This window comes from Thamnophis elegans, unplaced genomic scaffold, assembly GCF_009769535.1.
Source record: "Thamnophis elegans isolate rThaEle1 unplaced genomic scaffold, rThaEle1.pri scaffold_139_arrow_ctg1, whole genome shotgun sequence".
NCBI lineage: Eukaryota > Metazoa > Chordata > Lepidosauria > Squamata > Colubridae > Thamnophis > Thamnophis elegans.
This window is the reverse complement of record NW_022473609.1, coordinates 56973-73231: the sequence shown is the minus strand read 5'-3', so window position 1 is coordinate 73231 and position 16259 is coordinate 56973. Positions and strand designations below refer to the sequence as shown.

Below are 16259 nucleotides of genomic sequence, written 5' to 3'. Positions count from 1 at the left end.
AGGAAGGAAGGAAAGAGGGAGAAAGGAGGGAGAGAGAGAGAGAGGAAGGAAGGAAGGAAGGAAGGAAGGAAGGAAAGAGGGAGAAAGGAGGGGGAGAGAGAGAGAGGAAGGAAGGAAGGAAAGAGGGAGAAAGGAGGGGGAGAGAGAGAGGAAGGAAGGAAGGAAAGAGGGAGAAAGGAGGGAGAGAGAGAGAGAGGAAGGAAGGAAGGAAAGAGGGAGAAAGGAGGGAGGGAGAGAGAGAGAGGAAGGAAGGAAGGAAGGAAGGAAGGAAAGAGGGAGAAAGGAGGGAGAGAGAGAGAGGAAGGAAGGAAGGAAGGAAGGAAGGAAGGAAAGAGGGAGAAAGGAGGGGGAGAGAGAGAGAGGAAGGAAGGAAGGAAAGAGGGAGAAAGGAGGGAGAGAGAGAGAGAGGAAGGAAGGAAGGAAAGAGGGAGAAAGGAGGGGGAGAGAGAGAGGGAGGAAGGAAGGGAAGGAAAGAGGGAGAAAGGAGGGAGGGAGAGAGAGAGAGGAAGGAAGGAAGGGAAGGAAAGAGGGAGAAAGGAGGGGGAGAGAGAGAGAGGAAGGAAGGAAGGAAGGAAGGAAAGAGGGAGAAAGGAGGGAGAGAGAGGATGGAAGGAAGGGAAGGAAAGAGGGAGAAAGGAGATAGGTAGGTAGCTTGGGAGGGAGGGAAGAAGGAAGGAAGGAAGGAAGGAAGGAGTGGGTGATCCTTGGGGCTCTTCCAAAGGCAGGAATGAGGGTCGCATGGCCCCCAGTTCTCTCTCCTTCTCCAGAAAGGGCTTTTGGGGCCATTCCTGCCTGGGACATCCTGACCTCGTCATTCCCCTGGCATCAGTTGGCTTCTCCCTGATGCCCAGGCATTGACCTAGCCTCCCCCTCCCCTTGTGCTTGCAGGAGACGCCCTTGCAGTGGCCAGCCAGGCCCAGGGGAGACCCACACTCTGACGGCTGCTGCCCAGCCGGCTCCTGCTGTGAGCCCACCCGCCTCCTGGTGCAGGAATGGTGGCTTCGGGACGGCCCTCGGCAGGTGGAAGTGGTGGAAGGCTGCCAATGCAACGCCAGCCCAGAGGAGGAGTGCCTCCGGTCACCCGCCCTGAAGACCTTCTTCCCCGACTCCCCTCTGGAGCAGACCCTGGACGTGGGCAGGTGTGCCGGCCCCCCACCCTCCCAAGGTGAGCCAGCTGGGGCCACCAGCCAGGTGGAGTTCAGCCTTGCCAAGCGGGGCCCTGGCAGAGGGAGCAGGAGAGTCGCTTGGCGTCCCAGGGTGGGGAGGGCTGGCCTGCAAGGGACAGAGGGGCTGCCTTGGAATGGGGGGAGGCCGTTCCCCCCTCCCCATAAAACCAGGCAGAGCTCTGGACACGAAAGGCTGGCTCAACTTCCTACCCCAGGCTCATCTCTCCATGGCAACCCAATTAAGATAAGATAAAAGATATCGGATAAGATAAGAGATAAGACGATAGATTAGATAAGAAGATAAGAGATAAGGTATGTTGTAAGATATGAAATAAGATGTAAGATACAGTATAAGATATAAGATAGGATAATAGACAAGATAGGATAAGATCAGAGCAGATCTTATCTTTTAAGATATAAGACAATAAGATAAGATGACCAGATAAGATAAGATATAAGATATGGTAAGATATAAGATAAGGTATAAGAAGATAAGAGATGAGATAAGATAACCTTTATTGTCATTTTTTAATGTGGGCGCATCCACATTAACTAACTAACCATATAACTAATTAACCAACCAACCAACCAACCAACTAACCAACCAACCAACCAAGCAGGCAACCAACTAACCAATTAACCAACCAACTAACCAACCAATTAACCAACCAACTAACAAACTAACCAACCAACCAACTAATTAATTAACCAACTAACCAACCAACCAACTAACCAACCAACCAACCAACCAACCAACTAACCAACCAACTAACCAATCAACCAACCAACCAATTAACCAACCAACTAACAAACTAACCAATCAACCAACCAACTAACCAACTAATTAATTAACCAACCAACTGACCAACCAACCAACCAACTAACCAACCAACCAACCAACCAACTAATCAACCAACCAACCAACCAACCAACCAACTAACCAACCAACCAACTAACCAACTAATTAATTAACCAACCAACTGACCAACCAACCAACCAACCAACCAACTAACCAACCAACCAACCAACCAACTAACCAACCAACCAACCAACCAACCAACTAACCAACCAACCAACCAACTAACCAACTAATTAATTAACCAACCAACTGACCAACCAACCAACCAACTAACCAACCAACCAACCAACTAATCAACCAACCAACCAACCAACCAACTAACCAACTAACCAACCAACCAACTAACCAACTAATTAATTAACCAACCAACTGACCAACCAACCAACCAACCAACCAACTAACCAACCAACCAACCAACCAACCAACTAACCAACCAACCAACCAACCAACCAACCAACCAACCAACTAACCAACCAACCAACCAACTAACCAACTAATTAATTAACCAACCAACTGACCAACCAACTAAACAAATAACCAAGGAAGTCCACCAGAAGCAACACACAAAAGGCTCACATGCTTATTTGTGCAAAATGTGCCCTTGCCACAGACCCAGGGGTGTGGGCAGCTGGTGCCCAGTGGGTGACTCTCTCTCTCTCTCTCTGCCAGGTGGGCCCTTCTGTGTGCCAACAGGGTTCGACTGGGTCCTCCTGCAGGGCCCCAACGGGAAGCACCTGGTCCGGACTCTGGGGGGCTGCCAGGGCCAAGGCGCCTCTTGCTACCGGGTGCCCCATTTGGAACTCTACTCGGAGGTGGTGCTGGACGCGGACGGGAGGAAGAGAGAGCAACAGAAGGTCTGCCCGGGTGCGCCCCCTCCCCCTCCCCCCCTCCCCAAGGGCATGAGGTATCCCAGAGCGAAGGGTCTCCGGGGCGGGGGGGGGGAGAAGCAAGAATTAGGGGGCACTGATCCAGATGGGATCCAAGCGGCATCTCTCCCACGGCTGCTTTTCCTAAGAAAACCCGGCCGCATAATTTGGTAGAAAACTGGAATTCCTACACCAGATCTGGCTGCTCCTTAGGGCAATTTGGGGTTACTCTAAGTCAGGGGTTCCCAAACTTGGCAACTTTAAGACTTGTGGACTTCAATTCCCAGAATTCTCCAGCCAGCTGGCTGGAGAATTCTGGGAATTGAAGTCCACAAGTCTTAAAGTTGCCAAGTTTGGGAATCTCTGCTCTAAGTGCCTGGAGTAATTTTAGACAAATTGGTGATGTGGACCACGGATGGGTTTGATCTCCCTTATTCAGGCCTGGTGTAACTTCAAAGAGGCCCAAAGCTCACGGAAGAGAAGTTGCCTTCAGAAGTTGTGGGGGGCTTCATCCCTGGAGGCTTCCAAGAAGAGGCTGGACTGCCATTTGTCAGAAATGGGGGAGGGTCTCCTGCTTGGGCGGGTTGGACTAGATGACCTACAAGGCCCCTTCCCGCTCTGTTAATCTGTTTAGGCTGCCCTGGATCTCTTGGCATGAATGCCAGGAGGGGAAAGGGGCAGATGCCTGGAAGTGGGTGACCTTGGGACAATCCCCCCCTTCTCTCTCTCTCTCTCTCAGCCGGGCCCACCTTGGAGGGTTGTTGTGGTGGGAAGGAGGAGAGAGGAAGACAAGGTCTCTTCGCCACCTTGATTTATAGGTATCTTTGCCACCTTGACTTATTTATTTAAAAATAATTAAAGGCAAGATACGGAAACAATGTCTGAAATAACCCCCCAAATTCCACTGCTCGGTTGGCAGGTTTTGAGATCCCGAGTGGGTGGGTGGGTGGGTGGCTGAGAGAAGGCTGTGGGCACAGCACCCTGACCCCGGGCACCTGGGCAGAGCTTGGTCCCAACCTCCAAAGAAGTCCTGGTAGCCTTTTAAGCCTGGCAGGCTGGCAAAGCCCTTAAGAGGAGGGGTGAGGTCGAAGGGGGTGCCAGCCTCACCCGTCCCCTCCCCCCGCAGCCATGGGTGCCCAAAGGGCCGGTGGGAGACGCTGCAAGGGGAATTTGCAGCATGGGATGAGACCCATTATTGAGTGGGGGGGGGGAGGGCAGCTTCTTGTAAAGAGAGCCCCCCCCCCACCCCCCCACCCCCCCAGAGCCAAGTGGAAGGAAACCAGCCCTTTTCTCCCCTCTTTTGTCTTGCAAATCTTTCAGGAAATTGATCTGGGAAGGTGCTTAGGACAATGTTCAAGGTAAGACAGCTCAGATGCAGAGGGGGGTAGGGAGACACTCTCTCTCTCTCTCTCTCTCTCTCTCTCTCTCTCTCTCACAAACACAGAGCCAGCCAGACCCCCCTCCCTTTCATTTCCTCCTGGGTGTGTATTGGGGGTCCTGGGATTAGAGGTGGGGGACAGAGACCAGGGAGGCTGCCCCATGTGCTCCTGGCCTGGAGGAAACCCCCCTCCCACCTGAGAGTGCAGGGGGGGGAGGGGGAACACCTGTCCGCCATCCTTTGGGAATGTGTGATTTCTGCGGAATTCAACATCTGGGGAGGAAGAGAAAGGATGGAGGAAGAGAATTCAGCAAGATCCTCCCTTGATGCCTTTGGATTGATCCTGATATCTCCCCCTGTCCTAGATTTCTCTCTCTCCCTTTTTCTCTCTCTACCTATCACCCCCCCCTCTCCCTTTTTGTTGCTGCTTTTCACATTCATCACTTTTTCTTAGTCTCATCTGCCTTCCCAGAGCCCTTTTCCTTTCCTCCCCTCCCCCTTTCCCTTCCTTCCCTTCTCTTCCCTTCTTGCTTCCTTCCTTCCTTCCCCCCTTTCCTTCTCTTTTTCCTTCCTTCCTCCTTTCCTTTTCCTCCCCCCTCTCTCCTTCCTTCCTCCCTCTCCTTCTCATTCTTCCCTCCTTCTTTCCTCCCTCCCTCCTTCTTGTTCCTTCCTTCTTCCCTCTCCCTTCCCTCCCTTTCCTTCTCTTTTTCCTTCCTTCCTTCTTTCCTTTTCCTCCCCCCTCTTCCCTCCCTCCCTCTCCTTCTCATTCTTCCCTCCTTCTTTCCTCCCTCCCTCCTTCTTGTTCCTTCCTTCTTCCCTCTCCTTCCTTCCCTCCCTTTCCTTCCCTTTTTCCTTCCTCCCTCCCCCCTCTCCCTCCCTCTCCTTCCTTCCTTCCCTCCTTCCTTCCTTGCCCTTCCCTTGCCTCACTGCCCCTGTGTGTCTCTTCCTCCCCCAGGGGCCCAGGGGGGCCGAGAGCCGCTGCCAGCCACTGCATCCCTCATGGTTACGAAACAAAGACTTTCCAAAGCCGGACTGGGGAGCTGCGCAGCCTCTTTGTCATCCAGATCTGCAGATGTGGAGCCAAACGTTCGGGAGACGCCAGGCTGCCCCACCTCTGGAGCGAAAAGAAATGAAGGCAACAGCCGCGGCCTCCTCCTCCCCTCCCAAGAGCCCCTGCACCACCCTGGAAAGAGGACAAATAAAGAAATAAAATGGATAAAGAATAAAATTTCTCCAGCTGGCCTGTTTGGCGTCCCGGACACAATCATATCACGGAGTGAAAAAGGGGTTTTGCTCTTGCAACTCCAGCCGGGCTGCGTTTCCTCCTTGGGGGGCTGCAAAGACGGAGGCCGGGGCAGGGAGGCTCTTCTCGCCCCCTCCCAAAGTGCCCCCGTCCTTCACGGGGGGGGGGGGTCACCCACGTCCAGCTCTCCATCCACACCGGCCCTTTCTCCAGGTTTAATCCGGGCCTGATGGCTGAGTTTGCACAGCCACCCAAACCAGCCCAGAATGCGCCACCAAGGGCCCCCCACCCCCTGCCCCACAGGGACCACCGCCCACTTTGGGGTTTCTTCAGTGAGCCTGAGATGAGAAAAACCTTTGGGCCGAAGGTCAGGCTGGGGAGGGCTGCCTGCAGCCTCAAGACCCTCCCTTCCTCCCCAAGTCTTATTGATCTTTTTTTTTTTTCCAAAATATACTTTTTTTATTTTCCATTTTCATAACATACAATCACATGTATACTATTCCATAGCCAATATCCTATTATATTAAGTAGCAATTACATCAGTTCCTCTTGTCATCAACGCCCAGAAAGATAAAAACCCATTATTAGCTCTTCTGCTCTCCATACACCTCTTCCTTCTACCTCTCTCCTACCTCCTTTCTTCCCTCCATCATCCTTTCCTACTCTACTTCCCCTTCCTTTCTCCTTCTCCTCTCTCTTCATTCCACTCCTCCTTATCCTCCTCATCTTCCCCCTTTACCCACTCTCCTATCCCTCTCTTCCCATCTTTCTTCTCTCCTCTGTTTCCCACTCTTCCTCTCATTGGTGTATTTCCGCTTCTGAGCAAACTCCATTCTATGTTGATGGTATTTATGCTTCCATATCCATAGAAAGTTTTTATTTTCCATTTTCATAACATACAATCACGTGTATACTATTACATAGCCAATATCCTATTGTATTAAGTAGTAATTACATCAGTTCCTCTTGCCATCAACGCCCAGAAAGATAAAAACCCATTATTAGCTCTTCTGCTCTCCATACACCTCTTCCTTCTACCTCTCTCCTACCTCCTTTCTTCCCTCCATCATCCTTTCCTACTCTACTTCCCCTTCCTTTCTCCTTCTCCTCTCTCTTCATTCCACTCCTCCTTATCCTCCTCATCTTCCCCCCTTACCCTCTCTTCCTATCCCTCTCTTCCCATCTTTCTCTCTACCTTCCACTCCTCCTTATCCTCCTCATCTTCCCCCCTTCCCCTCTCTCCTATCCCTCTCTTCCCATCTTTCCTCTCTCCTCTGTTTCCCACTCTTCCTCTCATTGGTGTATTTCAGCTTCTGAGCAAACTCCATTCTATGTTGATGGCATTTATGCTTCCATATCAATATACTTAACATATCTTAGTTTAAAAAATAATAATAAGAGAAGACAGTATACATGTGCAATCGTATTACTTTAAAATCTAACACCCCTCGTCAAGCCTAATATTCATCCCCCCTCCCTCCCTCCCCCCCCTCATTTCTTATTAAACCCATTGATACAGCAGGCGAGGCACCAGTCTCCCATTGAAGCAACTCTCGCTTGCAGGCTCTACAACAGGGCTAAAAACCATTAGTAAATCCACTGAATCAGGATGAAAACCAAGCGAAAGCCAAGGACAGAATGGCAGTCGGAAGGGACCTTGGAGGTCTTCTAGTCCAACCCCCTCCTTAGGCAGGAAACCCTACACCACCTTCAGACAAATGGATATCCAACATAGGAGAAGGCCTTCGAAAGCACCCACCCTTTGGAAGGCCTTCTCCGTCCATCACCCAGACCACCCCTCCTGGGGTAGGTAATCTTACAGAAGAGGGTCTTCATCGAGTGTGTGTGTGTGTGAGAGAGAGAGAGAGAGAGAGAGAGACCCAATGTAGTCACTGGGCACAGCTGGCTCTTTCCTGCTCCCCCTTTTTTGGGGGGTGTGTGGGTTTTTTTTCCTTGGCCGTCTTTCCTAGCTGCCCAGAGCTTAGAATGGGGAGAACAATTTTCCTAAAAGTACAATCTCCCTTCTTGATCGGTTGGCAGATCCAGCACCCAGAAATTTGAAAAGTAAGAAATAATGAAATGAAATTAAATAATGAATAGAACAGGAATAGAATAAGGAACAGAAAAGAAAATACAGAATAGAAAAAAATAGAATAGAATAGAGAATAAAATAACAGAATGGAGTAAAATAATAGAATAGAATAGAGAATTTAAATAGAATAGAATTGAGAATAGAGAATTTAATTAGAATAGAATAAAATAATAGAATGGAATAAAATAAAATAATAGAATAGAATAGAGACTAGAGAATTTAATTAGAATAGAATAGAATAGAGAATAAAATAATAGAATGTAATAAAATAATAGAATAGAATAGAGAATAGAGAATTTAATTAGAATAGAAGAGAATAAAATAATAGAATGGAATAATAGAACAGAATAGAACAGAATAGAGAATAGAGAATGTAATTAGAATAGAATAGAATAGAATAGAATAGAATAGAGAATAAAATAATAGAATGGAATAAAACAATAGAACAGAATAGAGAATAGAGAATGTAATTAGAATAGAATGGAATACAATAACAGACCTGGAAAGGGACCCTGTAGGTCATCTAATCCACCCCGCTGCTCAGATGGTGTTGGCCAACGGGAATAAAAACCAGCCCTTGGATGCGGGGCGAAGGGATGTCTTCTGGGTGGGTGGGTGGGTTTCAATATTTGAGGAGCTGCCATAAAGAGGAGGGGGGGGTTCAAATTATTCTCCAAAGCCCCTGAAGGCAGGGAAAAAGAAGCAACGGGTGGAAACTAATCCAGGAGAGAAGCAACCGAGAACTCAGGAGAAACTTCCTAAAGTGAGGACAATTAACCAGTGGAACTGCTGGCCACCAGAAGTTGTGGGTGCTCCGACACTGCAGGTTTTCAAGAAGAGACTTGGACAGCCACCTGTCTGAAGTGGCAAAGGGTCTCCTGCTTGAGGGGGGTGCGGGGTCAGACTAGAAGACCTCCGAGGTCCCTTCTAGCTCTGTCCTGATTGGGTGCTGCTGAGGATCCGATGAGGTTGGGAAGAAAAAAAGTTCTAAGGACTTTTCAGACATGAAGGCTGCAGCTGAGCTCGGTGCAAACCAAGGGGTGTCAAAGCTGCTTGCACCCCTGAGTAACCAGAGGTCATCTATCCGGCCTCCGTCTTTGCTGAAAAAGACCAGGAAAAGGGGGAGAAGCGATTGGGGGCAGGTTGTGGAGGGAAGCAGGGGCCCTCTGAGCTGCCCCAGTTCTGGTAAAACATGGGGCTCCAAGGGGCCCCAGGAACTCTTGAAATTCCATGAGGACTGGAGTCATGTTGTGCTTTTTCAAAAGGCCCTTGGCACAGGGGCTGGGCATTGTGTGGCCTCCAAGGGGGCTCAGTTACAGCCCCCCCATTTCTCCCGTGCCCCCAGCCACCACCCCCTCTTGGACTGGGGGTGCAGGGCTGAAATTGCATCATCGGGGCTGCTCACATCTGGTGCCTCGAAAGAGAGAGGGGGGGGGAGAGCTTTCTTCCCAGCCAGGAGGGTCAGCATTTGGGGCGAAGGGCTGCTCCATGGAGGGCATCTCCCCCTCTTCCCCCCCTCTCAGAAGCCCCTAATTCCTGTCTGCAAATGGCCCCCCACTGCTCCCCATTAGATGCCCATTAGCCCCCTGCGGAGAGCCAACTCATCTGGCTGACAGCCTCCCATCCTCAATAAACTTCTTCGGGAAGCCTGTGTGTTTGTGGGGGGGGGGGCGAATTCTCCCCACTCCTTCCTGCCGGCTGAGCCCCAACCACAAACACACAGCCCACCCCCCACCCCAATTGGAAGGGGGGGTGTCCCTCCTGAGGAATCCACAGCCCTGCCAGGTGTGGACCCAGCTGATGGGATGCTTGGCACCTTGTTAGCGGGCCCATTAATCCCCTGCCCTTCCTTGATGGCCCATCAGCCCCTGCCCCTTCTGCTGGGGGGGTATAAAGGGGGCCTGGGCCAGCCCAGAGGAGCTAGTCCTCTTGAGGAATCCCAGAAGCCGAGATGATGAGGAAGCTCCTGTCTTTGCTGTTGCTGCTCACCTGGGCACCTGCCTGCCTTGCTAAGCCCGCCTGGGGCTCCGAAGACTCCGAAGACACCCGGGACCAGGCCCTGAAGCAGCTGCTGGAGGTCTTTGGCATCGAAGGACCCCCGCAGCCCCCCCTCTACTTCAAGGAGCCCCCCCAGTACATGGTCGACCTCTACAACACCGTGGCCGACGCTGACGGGGTCACCAAGGACCCCCACCTGCTGGAAGGGAACACCGTCCGCAGCTTCCTGGAGAGGAGTGAGTCCCTGGGGAGGGGAGGGGGCTTTGCTGCTTGAGGGGGGGTGACAGGAGGGAAGGCCTGGGGGGTTAATTCCAAGGGCTGCCACTGGGAAACCCAGAATAGAAAGAGGGAGCAGTGGGGCAGGCATTGGAGAAGCCCCTGCCCCTCTCTTTCTCCCCCCCTCCCTCTTTGGGAAGGGCTTCCCTGCAGAAGTTGGGGGTGCTCCTTTTGAGGGGGGGACCCTTTGTTTGAAAGAGTATCGCTTTTCCTGCTTGAGCAGAGGGCTGGACTAGAAAACCTCCAAGGTCCCTTCCAGCTCTGTTATTCTGTGATTCCCCACCACAGCTGCGGGGAGTCTGAGAGGCTTGGGGGGTGGGAATGCCTAAGGCCATCTAGAAGGTCTTCTAAGCTGCCCTCCCCCCCTTCCCAGTTAGCGATTCTCTCTTTAAACCAAACCGGGCTGGGCTCTCCCTGGACGGGGGGGGGGGGGGGGGAGGGGGGGACTCAGATGGGAATTGGAGTCCCTTCCGACTAGCTGCCTCTATGCCCAGGCCAGGGAGGGGGGGTCTTTTGTTGGGTGGGGGGCTACTTCACTCCCGGAGTTGGCAACTGACAAAGCATCTCAAAATCCTGGAGCCCCCCCCCCTTCTCTCTCTGTCTCTCCCTCTGTTTCTGTCTCTTTCATTCTGCTTCTCTCTCTTTTTCTCTCTCCCTCTTTCTTTCTCTCCCTCTTTCTCTCTTTCTCTATCTCTTTCTCTCTGTCTCTCCCTCTGTTTCTGTCTCTTTCATTCTGCTTCTCTCTCTTTTTCTCTCCCTCTTTCTTTCTCTCCCTCTTTCTCTCTTTCTCTATCTCTCCCTCTTTCTCTGTCTCTTTCTCTGTTTTTCTCTCTTTCTCTTTCTCTGTCTCTCTCCCTCTCCCTGTCTGTCTTTTTGTCTTTCTCTCTCTTTCTCCCCCCTCTTTTTTTCTCTTTCCCTCTCTTTCTATTTCTCCTTCTTTCTCTCTCCTTCTCCCTCCGTGTGTGTGTGTGTGTGTGTGTGTGTGTGTGTGTGTGTGTGTGTGTGTGTGTGCAGTAAATTCCCCCTCCAGCTGAGACGCTTCAGATTCGATCCCTTTCTGCATTAAAATTTGCCCCCTTCCTCAATTTTGCAGCACCCGCCCAATTCCTCCTCCTGGTCTACCGGGCAGGGTTGTTGTGTGGGGGTGCCCAGTGCCAACTTGCCCTTCCCTTTCAGCTCACGGCGACCGGATGCAGCTGCTCTTCCTGCTCTCCAGCGTGGCCAAGAACGAGGTGGTGCTGTCGGCCGAGCTGCACCTCTTCAAGCTGCGGGCCAGGGGGGCCGAGGGGGCCGCCCTCCAGAGGCAGCACTACTGCCAGGTATGCCCAGAGACACTCTTGACGCCCAGCGGAGAGGCTCCCGACTGCCGCTGGTCCTGCCAGGCCTTGGTGGGTCCTTCCACCCCCACCCCACCCATTCCCCGACCTCTAATGCCGGAATCAGTGGGCCCGGAGCTTCCCCAGAGAGCTGCCCCTTCTCCCCACATCTGGTGCCAGCTGCATCTTGAGGGCATCTTGATCTCAGTCATGGCCTCCCATCTACACTCTCCTGGCCCTCTGAGATAGACTGCCCCTGGCAATGGAGGCTCTCTTTGCTCCTATTGTCTATTGGGGTGTATCTCCCCCTCCCGCTCCCATCCTCCTCTTCCTCCCCCTCCGTTTTAACCTCCCTTTCTTTCATCCTCTTCCTCTCCCTCCCTTCTATCCTCCTCTTCAACCCTTACTCCCATCCTCCTCCTCCTCCCTCCTTTCCTCCTCCCCCTCTTCCTTCCCCCTCCCTCCCTTTTTCAGGAGAGGCGACCAGATTAGGCGAGCATGTGCAGAGTGCCCTGAGTCCACAGGGGGAAAAGGCTCCCGAAAGGGCTGCTGGGGAGGGGGTTGGGGTTATCCTCCCCCCACATAGGGCTTTGTCTAATCTCCTCCCCCCCCCCTCTCCCGGTTTCTCAATCTCCTCCCCAGGTCAGCGTTTATCAGGTGCTGGACAAGGACCACCCGGAAGCCCCCCAGGGGAGGAAGCTGCTCTCCGCCCGGCTGCTGGCCCTGCAGGGCTTCGGCTGGGAGGTCTTCTCCATCACCCAGGCGGTGAGTGCCTCCCTCCGGGGGTCATTGCGGAGGCAGCTTGGGTGCCCCTGCGTTCGGCCAGCTGAGAAAAAAGGAGGGGGGGGGGCTTTTGTCTGTGGCTTGGCTCGCTCACTCGAGCCCAACGGGATGCCAACTGATGCCCCCACCTATATCTGCATTGGGGGGGGGGCTGAGAACAAGGGGGGGTCTTTGGACTGGGGCTTGGCTCACTCACACGAGCCCAGCCCCCACCTATATCTGCATTGGGGGGGGGGCTGAGAACAAGGGGGGGTCTTTGGACTGGGGCTTGGCTCACTCACTCGAGCCCAGCGGGATGCCAACTGATGCCCCCACCTATATCTGCATTGGGGGGGGGGCTGAGAACAAGGGGGGGTCTTTGGACTGGGGCTTGGCTCACTCACTCGAGCCCAGCGGGATGCCAACTGATGCCCCCACCTATATCTGCATTGGGGGGGGGCTGAGAACAAGGGGGGGTCTTTGGACTGGGGCTTGGCTCACTCACTCGAGCCCAGCCCCCACCTATATCTGCATTGGGGGGGGCTGAGAACAAGGGGGGGGCTTTGGACTGGGGCTTGGCTCGCTCACTCGAGCCCAGCAGGATGCCAACTGATGCCCCCACCTATATCTGCATTGGGGGGGAGGGGGCTGAGAACAAGGGGGGGTCTTTGGACTGGGGCTTGGCTCACTCACACGAGCCCAGCGGGATGCCAACTGATGCCCCCACCTATATGTGCATTGGGGGGGGGGGCTGAGAACAAGGGGGGGGCTTTGGACTGGGGCTTGGCTCGCTCACTCGAGCCCAGCGGGATGCCAACTTATCCCCCCTCCCTTCCAGGTTCGCGACTGGGTGGCCGAAGAGAGCAGCAACCAGGGCCTGCTTGTGACGGTACAGGGCCTGGGAGGGGCCCCCCTGGACCCCCACGCGGTGCAGTTCGCCTCGGGCAGGGACCATCACACCAGCAAGAAGCCCATGCTGGTCTTGTTCACGGATGACGGGCGGCGGGCAGCTGCCTTGCCCAGCGGCTTCCCCAGTGAGTCACCCGCGGCCAGGCGTTTTGGGGATGGAGGGGGGGACACCGTAGCCTCCCTTGGGACCCTCCACAACAGGCTGATGCTGACTGGGGGAAGCTGAGCCAATTCTCTTTGCCCCCCCTCCCCGCCCTCCGCAGGTCTGCCCTCTCTCCCCGAGGCCCCTTCCAACCGGACCCGCGGCCCCCGCTCGGCCGAGAGCTCCCTGCCCTGCCGGCGCTACCCGCTGCCGGTGGAGTTCGACGAGATCGGCTGGACGGGCTGGATCATCTCGCCGCACGGCTACAACGCCTACTACTGCAAGGGCACCTGCCGTTTCCCGCTGGGCCAGAGCATGCGGCCCACCAACCACGCCACCGTCCAGTCCATCATGCACGCCCTGAAGCTCAACCCGGAGGTGCACACGCCCTGCTGCGTGCCGGATAAACTCTTCTCCATCAACCTGCTCTACTTCGACGACGACGAGACGGTGGTGTTGAAACAGTACGACGGGATGGTGGCCGACAGCTGCGGATGCCACTGAAGCCGCCACACCCGCCCCCCCCCCGAGCACGGGGGGGAGGAGGGGAGGCAGGGGAGAGGGGGGGGGCTGGCGCAGGGATGGCCCCTCCCATCACACCCAAACCTCGGTCCTGCAGACCCTTTGTAAGGGGGAACAACAGCTGGGAACTTTGCTCCGTGAACCCAAAGTATTCAACTTTCCAACATTAAGACCATCGGACTTCAACTCCCAGAATTCCCCAGCCAGCTTTGCTGGCTGGGGAATTCTGGGAGTTGAAGTCCGACGGTCTTAATGTTGCAAAGTTGGAGCCGCCCCCTTACCCTAAATGGACAATCCTGTAATACCACATTTTTTTGGGTGAATTGCGGAGGACACGAAACCGTTTCTGTGGCGCAAGTCCAATTTCTTCCCCCCCCCCCGGATTTCTAGAAACGTGGATTGAGGAGTTGGGGAGGGGGTGCAGGGGTGGGGGTCTTGCTTTGATCATCCCGCCTGATGCATGCAAAGGAGGCAGCCTGGACTCTCTCTGCCCACCCGCTGCTGGAAGAAGAGACTAGCCACCGAGGAGAGCAAGACGAAGCTCGTTGAATCCGTGGAACCGACTGCCACAAGAAAACCGTCCTGCCGGCTTTGAAATTGATTTAAAAGGTGGCGCCCGACTTATTCGTGATGTTAGCTAGTCCCAGCACTGATTAAGTGCCGAGGTGGCGCAGTGGTTAAATGCAGCACTGCAGGCTACTTCAGCTGACTGCAGTTCTGCAGTTCGGCTGTTCAAATCTCACCGGCTCAGGGTTGACTCAGCCTTCCATCCTTCCGAGGTGGGTGAAATGAGGACCCGGATTGTTGTTGGGGGCGATATGCTGACTCTGTAAACCGCTTAGAGAGGGCTGAAAGCCCTATGAAGCGGTATATAAGTCTAACTGCTATTGCTATCTATCTATCTATCTATCTATCTATCTATCTATCTATCTATCTATCTATCTATCTATCTATCTATCTATCTATCTAGGTGAAATGAGGACCCAGACTGTGGAGGCGATATGCTGACTCTGTAAACCGCTTAGAGAGGGCTGAAAGCCCTATGAAGCGGTATATAAGTCTACCTGCTATTGCTATCTATCTATCTATCTATCTATCTATCTATCTATCTATCTATCTATCTATCTATCCATCCATCCTATCTATATCTATCTCTGCCTCCCTCCCTCTATATCTATCTCTGCCTCTCTCTATATCTGTCTGTCTGTCTATTATCTATCTATCTATCTATCTATCTATCTATCTATCTATCTATCTATCTATCTATCTATCTATCTATCTATCTATCTATCTATCTATCTATCTATCTGGGTGAAATGAGGACCCAGACTGTGGAGGCGATATGCTGACTCTGTAAACCGCTTAGAGAGGGCTGAAAGCCCTATGAAGCGGTATATAAGTCTACCTGCTATTGCTATCTATCTATCTATCTATCTATCTATCTATCCTATCTATATCTATCTCTCCCTCCCTCCCTCTATATCTATCTCTGCCTCTCTCTATATCTGTCTGTCTGTCTATTATCTATCATCTATCTGTCTGTCTGTCTGTCTGTCTGTCTGTCTGTCTGTCTGTCTATCTATCTATCTATCTATCTATCTATCTATCTATCTATCTATCTATCTATCTATCTATCTATCTATCTATCTATCTATCTATGTTAAATGAGGACCCAGACTGTGGGGGCGATATGCTGACTCTGTAAACCACTTAGAGAGGGCTGAAACCCCTATGAAGCGGTATATAAGTCTAACTGCTATTGCTATTGCTATTAAAAAAAAGGAGAAAATATATTTGTGGTTCGCTGCAGCTAAGCGTCCACGGGAAACAAGCCGAGCCTCCTTGTTCCGCAGCAGTCTACCTCCGAAGAGCAAACGGCTGCTGGGACCAAACAGGGAAGCCTCCAACTTCCACCTGGGCTTCTCCAGATTCGGGGTGCAGCGGTGGATGCCGTCTTCCTGGGGAGAAAAGTTGCGTGTTCGAATTGCCCCCAAGTTGGAACTGCGCCCTGTGGAATGTACTATACTGTAGATAGCCAAACTCTTTTAATTTATATAAATGTCTATAAATATGTGTGTGTATGTATGTATGTATATAAATGAGAAACTGTCCGGGCACCGAGACTTGTAAATATTTTGTCTTTTATACTTGTGATGATTTTGCCAAGTGCCTCCTTGTCGTCTCCGCATTAAACACAAACGGCTTCCAAGTATCTGGTGGCGTGGATCATTTGAGTGCCAAGCGGGGGTGCCAGTGAGGGGGGGGGGCTGAGGAGAGGCCGGGGCAGTGAGAGGCGCAGCTCCGTCTCCCCAACAGGCCAGGTGGAGTTGCAAAAAATTCTTTCCAGCTGGTTGCACAAAGTTTTGTGGCTGTGTTTCGCCTCGCGCCCGGATCTCCGCTTCCTTCCCACCGGCCCTGGAATTGGCCAGGAAACAGGTGGAGCCCTGAACCCCCCCTCCTCTGTGTGTGTGTGTGTGTGTTCCCTGTCCAGCAGCCCTTATGCCAGTGTTTCTCGACCTTGGCAACTTGGAAGATGTCCGGACTTCAACTCCCAGAATTCCCCAGCCAGCAAACACTGCCTTATGCTGAAGATTTCATCTGGGCACGGAAAGGAGAATTGCTGGGCACGGAGACGTTATCTATGTCTCAGCTGGCACCACCACCTGGCATTTTCCCAGTAAGCAAAATCGGGAGGTTTGGTGGAGAGGGGATTGAAAGAGGGGGAGGGTT

At 52.8% G+C, this 16259-nt stretch overlaps 2 protein-coding genes across 2 annotated transcripts; both read left to right on the top strand.

Annotated features, from left to right (window-relative positions):
• Positions 1-888: 888 nt before the first annotated feature.
• On the top strand, positions 889-5402 carry LOC116523278 (the record flags this gene model as incomplete). The annotated part of the gene is made up of 4 exons (XM_032238377.1): positions 889-1165; positions 2695-2879; positions 4212-4249; positions 5225-5402. Coding segments are annotated over 4 exons (678 nt in total), but the record flags the coding sequence as incomplete, so codon positions are not given.
• A 4153-nt stretch (positions 5403-9555) lies between these two features.
• Positions 9556-13511, top strand: LOC116523277 (bone morphogenetic protein 2-like). The gene is made up of 5 exons (XM_032238376.1): positions 9556-9838; positions 11055-11197; positions 11837-11959; positions 12795-13004; positions 13149-13511. The coding sequence occupies exons 1-5, from the start codon at positions 9556-9558 to the stop codon at positions 13509-13511; spliced, it is 1122 nt and encodes a 373-aa protein (XP_032094267.1).
• The last annotated feature ends 2748 nt before the right edge of the window (positions 13512-16259 follow it).